Below are 12,611 nucleotides of genomic sequence, written 5' to 3' on the forward strand. Positions count from 1 at the left end.
TACCAACAGCTAGTTTGTCACACTCAGCTGCATTTTATGCCTAAGATAATGTTAACAATTATGAATTAAATATGGAAACATTAGAAATAGGAGCAGGAGTAAGCCATTCAGTCCTCTGAGCCTGGTCCCCCTTTCAATGTGATCAATACAGATCATCCAAATTGAGTGCCCTCTTCCAGCTTTCTCCTCATATCCCTTGATCCCTGAGAATAAACAATGAGAACAGTTAAATAGATTTATTTATGACAAGCAAATTAGTTTGTACACACTTAATGGAGTTCATTTTCTCAGCTCATAATTAAGATGAGCACATAGCAATGATTTAACCTGTGTACTCTTCCTACAGAACAGCCAAGTGTTCTGTAAAGCAATAGGTAGCATATTATTTAGGCATTTTAAATGCTCACTGTGGTGAAACTATTTCCAGAGCTGCGTTTGTACAAAAGTTGCATGTAAGTTATATAGTCCTGTGCTTCTGAGGCATTTTCATTTGATTACCTGCATGTTTCCCTCAATATTTTTCTTCCATATCACTTCATTTCTTGACAGATATTGCATTTCACAAACCACAGAGCTCAATAGGTCTTTAAATTTCCTATGCACGTCCAGTTTCAGACAAATGTGATTTCGCACTTTATCCTCTGGCAATTTCCAAATTAACTGGTCCCTGAGAAGCTGGCAGGCAGGTGTGTGCAGAGGCACGGACTCTCTCCTTTAAGGATTCTTCTGTGGAAAATGCACTGCAATAAAGAGCCGGCTAATCCATTGTCAGGCACTTGTCTTTTTCCAATTCATTAGCATTTGGTAAGGGGTTTTGTTTCTACTTGATTCATAAGTGATTTTGGGAAGAGGTCTGAAAGAATAAAGAGAAAAATGGAAAAGGCAGAGAAGAATTAAATGGCTGATGTTTTATATAAACATGAATTTTCATGAAATATAATGGGTTTCTTAATGTAAACATCTTGTACTGCTACCAATCACTTGGGTTTTTATATTAAAGATTATGTTTCATTTCCTTCAATACAATATATGATTAATTCATACTCCTAGGTAACGCTTGGCTGTATTTGCCCCAACTAAATTCTCTGAGAATACTTTGACAATCTTCAATCAAATCTGATTTAAACAAACTTGCTTGTATTCAATGTCTTCTATTTATTTTATCATATTTACGACTTTTTATGTTTAGATTGCTTTTTATTCACATCTGCCATTGCACTACTTACTCTTATCAACAATGGGCACAATATATAGAAATGCATTTAATTTACCTCACTTTACGTCTTCCCCTCTCAGAAATGACTTGATTACAATACTATAACGCTATGGAAAAACCTTCAAAAGCCTACCTGGCGGAGGATGCTGGTGAATTACTTTCCTTTTGTTTTTCAGAGTAAACTTCAGCTTTATACTTCAGTCGATTGTTCTGTTTAATGGATAGACATTCAGAAGTGTTGACTCACTTTTTGCTGAAGTGAGCAATTCTGTATTCCACTATTAAACTAATAGGAGGCTCTTTGTTTTATTTAGAATGTACACATGTTACATTTGCAGAAAGATTATCGCTAAGCTGCAGCTCATTGTACAGTCACCAGTCAGATATTGAGGTGAAAAATAATAAAGAATATAAACAGAAAATGAAGGAATATTCTGCAGGTGAGACAGCATCTGTGGAGGGAGAAACAGGATTTGTGTTTCAATTTGATGACCCTTCATCAGAACCTTTTATTGACTAGAAATATTAGCTCTATTACCTTCTTCCGATGCTGTCTGAGCTGTGAACTATTTCCAGCATCTGCAGCTTTTTACTTTTCAGAAACAATATAATCTGTTTGCAGTTAATTAAACAGAAAAGGAAATAATCTCTGAGAAAAGAGTCAGATAGTCATACTTGAGAGCTGTACAGTTTTGGTAAAGAACCAACTTCAACACAACTTATGTTGAAGCTTTCGGGATGACAAAGGAAAATTAATGCTGTCAATGACGATGACAGAATTGTTTAAGATGAAAGACTGAACTTGATGTCATATATGAGAACCTTGCAAACCACGAAATTAAGATGAGGTTTTACATCCGGAAGGTAATAGAATTACCAGCCACCTCCATGGGTTGTGTAAATCGGCTCAAAACTCATAAAGAAGAATCATGAAGGCTCAAAATTCTTGAATTAAAGAACAGTATATTCACAGTATCAAATCAATTGGAAATGTTATCAATTTCTGATGCATTCTTCTCGGAGCCATCAATAATTTTATTACACTCTATTACATAGTGGCAAGTGGCTTCCTGAAAATCAATGAGCATATCCTGTTGATTGACCATGTGCAGCCTTCCTTTTTGCGCACTGGCTCTCTGAGTGTTATAACATGGATCTAATATTCTCATTTGGAAAAATTAGGGGAAAAATGTCATGTTTCATAGAATCATAGAATTGTAGTCCTGTCAGTCAGTCATGTCAATCTTATTGCCTCATTCATTCCCTATTGCCCTGAAAAGTATTATTATTTCCTCTACATAACTGGAAAGGCATTTTAAGTGTAAGTTGACCTTTCCCACAATAACCAGCAAAGAATTTCAGTTAAATATTGTTCCCTAAAAAGCAGTGAAACCAATTCAGACTCCTCTCCTCCCAGTTATATCTTATTAATTAGAGGGAACCACAAAATTGTGATGGAAAGCCCCATCAAATAGAAAGTTAACCCCCCCCCCCCCCATATCCTCATCATTAGGTGAGCAATCCCTATATAAAGACAGCATGACCAATCCTTCAATTTTAAACAATCTTCAGGTAGAGACTGAGCACAACAACAAAGAATTTTAATGGCAGAAAAGGAATAATCCAGAAAATAAACAAAGTGAATGCTGGAGATTGGAAATAAAAACAGAAAATTCTGGAAGCAAGGTTCCCTGGGCAGCACAGTGGTGCAGAACTTAGTGCTGCTGTCCTGGGAGACTTGGGTTTGGTCCTGACTTTTGGGTGCTGTCTGTATGGAGCCTACATATTCTACACCTGTCTGCATGGGTTTCTGCTGGGTGGTCCAGCTTCCTTCCACATTCTAAATACATCGTACTTTAGATAAGTGGATAAAAGAATTAAAGGGTCATTGATGGGTAAAGAGGTTGCAGGGTTACAGGGAAGTAAGGAGAGGGCAAAAGTGATCTAATGGTTTTGCTCTGCCAGAAGCCAGCATGGAGCTAATAAGCCTTGTGGCTTCCTTCTGTGTTGTAGTAAGTAAGTCAGGCAACATTTGAAGAAACAGGAGTAATGTTGCTCTCTGCTAAAGAATTATCCATATCTGTGTCTGTCACATAAGCTGAGCAGTGTTAATTTTTCTTTGTTATGATCATAAAAATAGAGGGATGATAAAAGTGAGAGGCCCATCTGTTCACTCTCTATCTTCCTGGTCACAACGATAACGAACTTCAATTTTGATGCTTTATTTCTGTGGACTAAGACTTTTAAAAAATAAATAAGTACCTCTGCTTCAAGTATGCCTACTTGTTCCTTCAGTCTCAATACAATTTTATCCTGTTTTTCCAACTCCATTTTTAAGTTTTCAATCTGTGAAGAGAAACAAAACAAAAAGTGTTATGTGAAAGACAGGTAAAGCAGACACTGATTTCACTGTCAGGTGAGGATGGCCTTACAGTCATTGATATATCAAAATCCTGTGGGATAGCCAATGGTCAATATTACTTAACACAGATTATAACTATTTAAGGATTCCTGGCTATCAAAACGTCTGTTTTAATATTAAAATCAAGAGGAATCCATTCAACGCATTAAGTCTGCCAAGCAATCAGATCACGACTGATCTACACCTGAACTTGTCTGCCTTGCCTCCATATCTCTTGTAATTTGTAACAAAACAAGTAGCTACCTCCCTACCATCTGCATCTAGGGAAATACAGAGCATTGTGGAGAAAACTGGCAAGTTAATGATTCAGGTGATCTTCTGGGAAGTGAGTGTGGGTCAGGTTGTAGCTTCTGATTAATTTACTGGTCTTCCCAACCAGAAGTTGGATAACTGGTTCACAAAATGACATCCTGTTATTAGAGACTTGCAAGATTGCCCAAATGCCTAATACTCAATAGGATATTATTTTACCATTTAGAAAACAGGTAAACATACTGTAACAATCATTGGATGATGAGACATTTTCATGCCATCTTTCTTAGAGTCCATAGCACCACATTTTTGTGTGCTTTCTGATCTAATTTTCCTGAAAGATAAAACATTACTTAAAATCAGGGATTTCTGGGTCTGTCATGAACATGTCACGTAATGCAAGGAGAATTCCAGATATGATCAGTGGTGTCCAACAACTTGCAACTCATGGCTGGATGCAGTTTTTGGATTTTCACAAGTTAATAAGCAGCTCGAACAATCTGTCCCTTTGGATGAAGAAGATTTTCAATGCATTTCTGAAGTCTGCTTCTGCACAACTTCCAGGCAATTCCTTTTACTTGGTCTGCCTGACACAGACTTTTTGGATCTATGAACAGATGCCAGAAATTATCTGATACCTTCACCATTGCAATTTCTCAAGGTGTTATCTTTGACACTCAGTGCTGGCCAAGGAAATCATCTCAATTGACATCCAAACTGAGGACAGTAATCTCGACCAGTACTGAGGATCAAGCACAGCGTGGTTCACTACTACAGTGTGAAATATAGTTATGAACTGAGCCAGCAGGAGAACTAAATATCAGAATTTTTTGATCCATATTGAAGAAATGAATATTTTATTTTAATAAATGTTATGATCCTCAACATGAACTTTGTATAGTGCAACTCACCGTGTTTATTGCACTGTGCAGATTTCGATGTTGTTGTGTGACGACATTGTTGAGGTGAAAGATTTTTTCCTGTAGCGTGGAAGACTCCAGTTGAAGCTTCTGAAACCTGCTAACAAATTTTTCTATATCAACCTTATAAAAAATGTGTCTCATTGCCTCTGGACATTATTACCAACAACCAGTTAAATACCAGCTACAATTGGCAAAATTAAATGTAGGTACTTCCCAGGAGAGTTACAGAGTCATAGAGTCTATGAACAGCGGATTACTGACTTTTTGAAGAAACCTGAAATGTTTAAACATCACACAGGTTGAAGAGAAGGTTGAGGAAAGATGGAAATAAATAAAAGGTGGGTGGCCAGGCCATGGAAAACCAAGATGAGAATCTGTATGAACTGACGTCAATTTATTTTTTTCTCAGACTGGATTCTCCAGAGTTGATTTGAGGAATGCAACATCTACAGCTTATATTTATATAGTAGCATGCATTTAAAGAAATATCTAAGGTGCTTCACAGATGTATAAACAGCTACAAATGGGTGCCAAGTCAAAGGAGGAGGTATCAAGATGCATGACCAGAAGTCTGTATTTTAAAGAGGATTTGTTTCCTGAGTATAGTTCTGAAGGTAATACATAGCAGCAGACTTCATGTGGAGTATAGGCCCTTGCAGCAATGTAATACTTGGAACATGGTAGAGATGTGGATCTACTGAGAATACAAGACAAATGTTAGGAATAGTGATGGTGAAGGAGCAGAGAGGGATTCAATAAGTATGGCTCATTGTAGCAAGATTTAAGATTTTGCCAGTGTTTTGACATAGTGCAAGTCAATGCATCAAAACAGAAAATATCTAAAATTGAACCAAGACATATAAATATAAATTAAGGCAAAGTTAAGGATCACAGATGAGGGGCTAAAATAACTAAAGCAGCATTTTGAAAAGCGTGAGATTTTCCAGCAGTATTTTTCTTAGCACCAATAAACAATACCTAGGCACCCAATGTCACAGAACAGTAAGGTTGTGATTGATTAGTGAGAAATGACTTTTTTTTGCTTTCTGAACAGAGGGTAGAAATTCAATCTCAGCTGCATGTGCTAAGCATGCAGTATAGAGATTGGAAATCAATGGAACTAAATACAATTTGCATCATTTACTCTATTGTCCATGCACTGCATGTGTCCAAGAACAGATCCACATTGGGAAATTATAATTAATACTTCATTAAATTAAAACTTTCAAGTAATCAAATTAATTAGTTTTCAAACTGACTGAAAGCAACCCAGCAGAACTGATTCCATTGAACCTTAGTTAAGTGAATATTAAACAAAGTTAGTTAGAGAAAGCAATGTCAGAGGTAAGCTGCTTTTGCAGCTTTTGGGTGCAAATGGAGAGAACCAGGATTTAGGTAACTACACCTAAGTAACTGTCTTATTGCTGAGCTGGAGTAGGAGGTCTGAATTTTCTGATGCATCAGGGAAGGAGAAAGTTACCTGGAAAGTTCAATCCAAGAAGCACACAGCTAGTAGAGCCTCTGCTTCATAGTGCCAGAGACCTGAGTTCAATCCTGAACTGTCGGTGTGGAGTTTGCTTGTTCCCCTTGTGACTGTATGGGTTGTCTCTTGGCCCTCCCATTTTCTCCCACATCCCACAGAAATGTGGGTTGGTAAGTTAGTTGGCCATTGAAAATTGACTTTGGTGTGTAAGTGAGTGCTAGAATCAGGGGAGAATTGATGAGAAGGTGGGGAGAATAGAAAATGGGATTAATATAGGATTAGCATAAATGGGTGACTAATGGTCAGAACAGACTCAGTGGGCTGAAGGTCCTGTTTCTATGTTGTATCTCTCTATGATCTTAAAACTCTAAGCACTCTCTTCCCTTGGGTTAGGTAGAGGTTTAGATTTGATTGGCTTAGTTATTTTAGGGAGAGGAGAATATGACTGCAACTTTGCCTGCTCAAGGGACCTCAATTACACAGTTGGAGCCTTTCTCACTATCCATTAGATACAAGGTACTGCTATAAGTGTGGATGAGAACAATGAGTTTGAATGACATGAGTGTGGCACCCTAGTACGAAAGGTCATTCAGTGGGCTAGATCAGATTGGAATATAATGCTTCCAGTCAATTAGCAGTGTCAATTCTCTGCAGTTCTCCAAAATGAATTCACAACCCATTTGGAACAAGAAAGATGAATTAATGGTTCAGATGAAGATAAATGGGTTTGACCTTGAAGACATATCGAGACATGTTTGAATAGTGACCAAACTTGGGAACTAAATGCTCCTAACGACATTGCTTTTAAAAAAGATAGGCAAGATGAAAATAAGAATTGGGCTAGCCCCCATATTGAAGGTTGAGATAAAGCCTGAAGTAAAAATGATCTCAGCCCAGAAAGATAAATATAAATTCATTGTGAGGACAACTGAAACAAAACAAATAGACAGAAAACACAAATGAGAGTAGCTTACAGCCTTCCTAATAGTATTGGACAGAATATAATTCAGACAGTTAAAAGATCATGTAAAAAAGGTAATGCAATAATCATGCTACACTTCAATTTTCATATAAGATCTTGAAGGATGAATTCGTGGAATACGTTTGAGGCAATATATTAATCAAAATATTTTATCACTGGTTCTCTGTAAATAGTGTTAATTAGGATCTTCTGGGGAAGAGAGGTCAAGCACAGCAGTGTAGCGTAACGCTATTACAGTGCCAGCGACCCGGGTTCAATTCCGGCCACTGTCTGTAAGGAGTTTGTACGTTCTCCCCATGTCTGTGTGGGTTTCCTCTGGGTGCTCCAGTTTCCTCCCACATTCCAAAGACGTATGGGTTAGGAAGTTGTGGGCATGCTATGTTGGTGCCAGAAGCGTGGCGACACTTGCGGTCTGCCCCCAGAACATTCTACGCAAAGGTGTATTTCACTGTGTGTTTCGATGTACGTGTGACTAATAAAGAAATCTTATCTTAATGTGAAATAATTTTATATTCAAATTTCAGGCTTTTAAAATTTAAACAAAGCCAGTGAGGATGATATGAGGAGCAGGATAGCTGAGCCATGTTGGGACATTAGATTAAGCTCTGTGATGGCAGATTAAAAAACGGCAATTGTTTAAAGAACAATTCATTGATGAACAAAACCCACATTAGAGAAAAGTGAATAATCCTGAGAGGAAAGTGAAATGGAGAGCATTAGGGGTCGGTTTTAATGCAGCTGTGGATAAATTTCTAAGGGATATATTTTCCATTTTTACAATGCTGCTGGGAGCTTGGATCACTGAGAGTAGATTTCAGAAATGTAGGTTTATCTAGGGTTTTTCTTAGTTTTTTTCACTCACTGAAGAGTTGTATGACTGGAGGAGGGATGTGGGGGTAGAGGGGGGGGGGGGGGGGGGGGTGTAGAGACGGATCTCCATAGATTTCATACTAGATGAACCAGATTCCTCGATCTAGTGTGTAACTCATATATCCGTAAGTTTGTCTGCAGCTGGTGAGAAGCCAGCCATTAATCTATTTATGCGTTCATTTTTATTACATTTTTTTTTGGAAGTGACAGGCAAGGGAGAATAACAAGCAAACTGGGGGAAGGAGAAGTAGAGGAACTGTGACCAATACAAATAATAGGAGACATGAAGAGGCAGAGACATTAGGAAAAACTGATGAAGGATTAGCCTCTGCTTGCACAGTAAACTAAAAAAGCTGCTTGTGTGCTCATTTCACCTGATTACAATGGAAATTAAAACTGGACCAGTTTTATAAAATAAGGGCAATTTTTCTGCCAGTAAACCAACTGAGCAACAAACATGAAAGTGTATTTGAGAAGATGTATCTGGGAAGTAAACTTCCTACCCCCTTGCGCTGTCTGGAACATCCATAGAAGTATACTTCTTGCATTCCATCTCTTTCTCGACAAACTGCTTCCTTTTCATTAACTCTTTCTTCTCCTGTGAAAAATATTTGAATATAAGTTCCCTTTAAGAGTATGGCATATTTCAAAACTAATAGAGTTGACACTAACTTGAAATATATAGGAGTAAGGAAAGCAACTCAGTTTTCACTCAAGACCAACAGGAGGATTTAAACTTCTTGGGCTATATTGGCTATTATAGCCTTATAAACCTCCTTCACAAGCTATTTTAATACGAATGTTAATGGTTAAACCAGCTTATGTTAAAACAGAACTGAAAGGAATTTTATGTGATTGTGCTCACCAGTGCAACACTAGAAGAAATTGAACCCCAAGGATTGTTTACATCTTGCTTCTTCTCAGCCTGCAACTCATCTTAAATAATATGATATTAGATGTTAAATGTGTGATTTCAGTGTTGCCAATAAGAGATCAGCAAAGGTAAAGATTACATAACATATCAACTTAAATATTGAAAACCATCCAGATCACAATTATGAATCTTGAGAAGGAACCTTCTGTAATTGTGCCTGGGTTTAATGAATAGACTGGGCACAGAGCACAGAGGAAAATGTGTATTGATGGAAAAGTAGATAAGTAACAAGGTTTGATTTTCCCTACGTATACTTGTCCCTCCAAAACAGTCAATTGAAGTAGCTGGAACTTCCCATTTTGAACGATGTGACAAGCTTCATTGACAACTTAATTTACTCACATTTATACTTTCTTATGACAAAGGATGGGGCCATTTAACCCATTGAGTCAATGTCAACTCTCAGGGCGTTCCCTAATTTATTTCCCTGTGACCTATTCTCTCCCACATAACTCTCAACTCTTCTTAATCTACTGCCACTCACTTGCACCAGGGCTAATTACAATAGCCAATAAACCTCTGGGATATGGGATCATATGGAGGAAACTTACATGATCACAGGGAGAACATGTGAACTCCTCACAGACAGCACTTGGGGTCAGGATCAAACCTGGGTCACCAGCTACTGTGTCACTGTGCAGCCCAATCATAGAGTAGTACGGCACTTGAGGAGGCTATTCAATTAATCAATTCTGCAACTGACCATTTCGAAGTGTAATTCAATTAATTCCCACTCCTTTCCTGCTCGTTTTCCCCATATCCATGCAAACCTCTGTCCTTCAAGTATTTTTCCAATTCCCTTTTGAATCCCGTTATTGAATATGGATCCACCATCCAATTTGGCGGTGCATTCCAAATTCAAATTATTCCATCCATAAAAGTGCATTTCCATTTTTGCAAATTACTTTAAATCTGTGCCCTAGACCAACCTTTATGAATTAGTGTCATGTATGTTTTGCTATCCAGGCCTATCTCCAATTGCCCTGAAGAACTGAGCTGTCTTTTGCAGCTACTGTGTGGTTAAGGTATTTCTGCTGTTAGATAGGCAGTTCCACTTTTTTTTCAGTTGCTAATTAATGAACCATAAAATGTGCCCAAATCAGGATGGTGTATGATTTGGAAAGGTACTTAGAGGCGATGGCATTCATGTATTCCTACTCCTCTTAACATTCTGGGTAGGAGAGGCTGCAAAATGGAAGGTGCTGCTAAAAAAGCCTTGGAGAGGTGGTGCAATGCATCTTTTAAATGGCACACACAAGAACCATGATGCTTCACTGGCAAAGGGAAAAACATTTTGTCTTAATTGGTGTTTGGTTTCTACAATGTTTTTGAACAGCACCCATTCAGGCAGCTAGAAAGTGTTTACTCATACCACTGACCTTTGCTTTGTAAATGCTGCAAAGGCTTTACCATGGCAGGAAGTGAGTCATCTACTGTAGAATTTGAGCCTTTGGCTAGTAGCCACATGTATATGATGTTCAATTAAATGTTGGATGAATGGTGACTCTCAGCATGATGGTGTCGGGTCTAGGTGAGAGACTTCTGGAGGCCATTTGATTCTTTGGATCTATTTTGACTCCTAGCAGAGCAATCTCACAAGTCACATGCCCCCTCTCCTTAGTTTCTTGTAGCCCTGGTACATTTGGAGTTTGAGGAGATCTGGTATGTCACCAAAGACTCTTGGAAATTTCTACAGATGTACAGTGGAGAGCATTCTGACTTGTTGCATCACTGCCTGGTGTGGAGGCTCCAATGCGCAGGATCAAAAGAGGCTGCAGAGGATTGTAGATTCAGCCAGCTCCATCACAGGCAAAACCCTCCCCACCATCGAGGACATCTTCAAGAGGTGGTGCCTCAACAAGGTGGCATCAATCATTAAGGACTCTCACCATCTGGAACACGCCCTCTTCTCATTACTACCATCAGGGAGGAGGTACAGGAGCCTGAAGATCCACATTCAATGATTCAGGAACAGCTTCTTCCCCTCCGCCATCAGATCTCTGAATGGTTCACGAACCCCTGAATACTACCTCGTTATTCCTCTTTTGCACTATTTATTTATTTATTTTTGTTACTTATAGTAATTCTTATGTCTTGCACTGTACTGCTGCCGCAAAACAACAAATTTCATGACTTATGTCAGTGATAATGAACCTGATTCTGATAATATCCTCTCACATGTCCATCAACTTCACTATGATCATTCTGCCACATAACTATGCTAAGGGGTAATTTATGGTAGCTAATTAACCTACTGGCATATCTTTGACATGTGGGAGGAAACCAGAGCATCTGGGGAAAACCCACTCAGTCACAGAAAAAATGTGCAAATTCCACATAGACGGTACATGAGGTCAGGATCAAAGCCAGGTCACTTGTGTAGTGTGGATTTTACCCCTACTTTTCAGCTAAGCCTGAACACAGCCCACTGTGGACCAATGGGACAGATCTTCTATTGTCCCAAAATCACTGGCTGCCTGTTATTGTGCCATGCTGTCTGTTAAAATGTGACCACAACACAGTCTTCTGTTCTGATACTGGCTCCCAGCACTTTGGTGTAGCCTGGTGTAGCACAGTATAGAGCTGGTTCAGTGCAGATAGCCAGTTGCAATCAACAAATGGCTTTGACAGATAGCAAGTCACTAACACTACGATTGGGGCTATTGATTGCCTGGGAACATCTTTGACAAACACAAACATTCCATTAGTGCTGGGACACGTTAAAAAGAAAAATCCACAATTTAAAAACTTAAAAACACATCCACATACTAAAATTCACTTCAGTTCATTAAAGCTAATTTGAATAAACAATTAAAACATAATTGCCAACCATTTCCCAGGAGCTGATGTCTTCCATTCATTTGAATGGGGATTTCCATGTTTGCACCAGGTTTGAGCTGGCATATTCTTAATGAGCAGATTGCCCTGCCTGACAACTGCTATCCTATGGGAAAATACACTGTTGCCATGGAGTGCATGAGGAGTCCATTGCAGCAGCAGAAGGACAGTCACAGCCAGTAGGGGCTGGACCAAAGATCCCACCACTGACAAAGGACCACAATGCTGGAAACCAGAACTCCCACTGGGTGAAAAATCTGTCCCCATTTTATTGAGGAGCTGCAAACTGAAAATTGAAATCACACAACAATGTGTTATCAGCAGCATGAAATCTGATTCTTTCCCTTCATTTCTTATATCTTATTTTGTGCCATGATTGCACTTTGGTCTTTGTTCAGAGATTCCATTATCACATCTTTCTTGCACTGAGACAATTTACTTCAATTGGAATTCCATTTATTAACATATACATTCCTTTGGATATGCAAAGTTCAGAATCTCTTCTTTTTTGCCATTATTTTCCTTTATCAATAACCCTCAAGGGATAATCAAACAGTAAAAGGGCTCAAACAATGTAGTCCAATGGTTCTCTTATCACTGCCTCATTGATCAAACAGGTTCCACTCCAGTGTTGTATTCTCTCAAGCTCACTCCTGCATGTGCTGGCAGATATTCCAGCCCAATGCCACAT

At 38.7% G+C, this 12,611-nt stretch overlaps 1 protein-coding gene across 3 annotated transcripts in view; it reads right to left on the reverse strand.

Moving 5' to 3' along the window:
* Positions 1 to 221: 221 nt before the first annotated feature.
* LOC127566523 (coiled-coil domain-containing protein 68-like) overlaps positions 222 to 12,611 on the reverse strand; it is a 44,412-nt gene continuing 32,022 nt past the window's right edge. For 2 of the 3 annotated variants that reach the window (XM_052008945.1, XM_052008940.1), the window contains 5 exons: positions 8,652 to 8,746; positions 4,802 to 4,910; positions 3,479 to 3,562; positions 1,350 to 1,426; positions 222 to 853 (listed from right to left, as the gene is read on the reverse strand). In XM_052008945.1, the coding sequence (XP_051864905.1) occupies positions 769 to 853; positions 1,350 to 1,426; positions 3,479 to 3,562; positions 4,802 to 4,910; positions 8,652 to 8,746 (450 nt within the window). In that variant the 3' untranslated portion in view covers positions 222 to 768. The remainder of the gene's footprint in view (positions 854 to 1,349; positions 1,427 to 3,478; positions 3,563 to 4,801; positions 4,911 to 8,651; positions 8,747 to 12,611) is intronic. The other variant, XM_052008941.1, reaches the window with a different exon arrangement.

The sequence above is a fragment of the Pristis pectinata genome, chromosome 2 (genome assembly GCF_009764475.1).
Source record: "Pristis pectinata isolate sPriPec2 chromosome 2, sPriPec2.1.pri, whole genome shotgun sequence".
NCBI lineage: Eukaryota > Metazoa > Chordata > Chondrichthyes > Rhinopristiformes > Pristidae > Pristis > Pristis pectinata.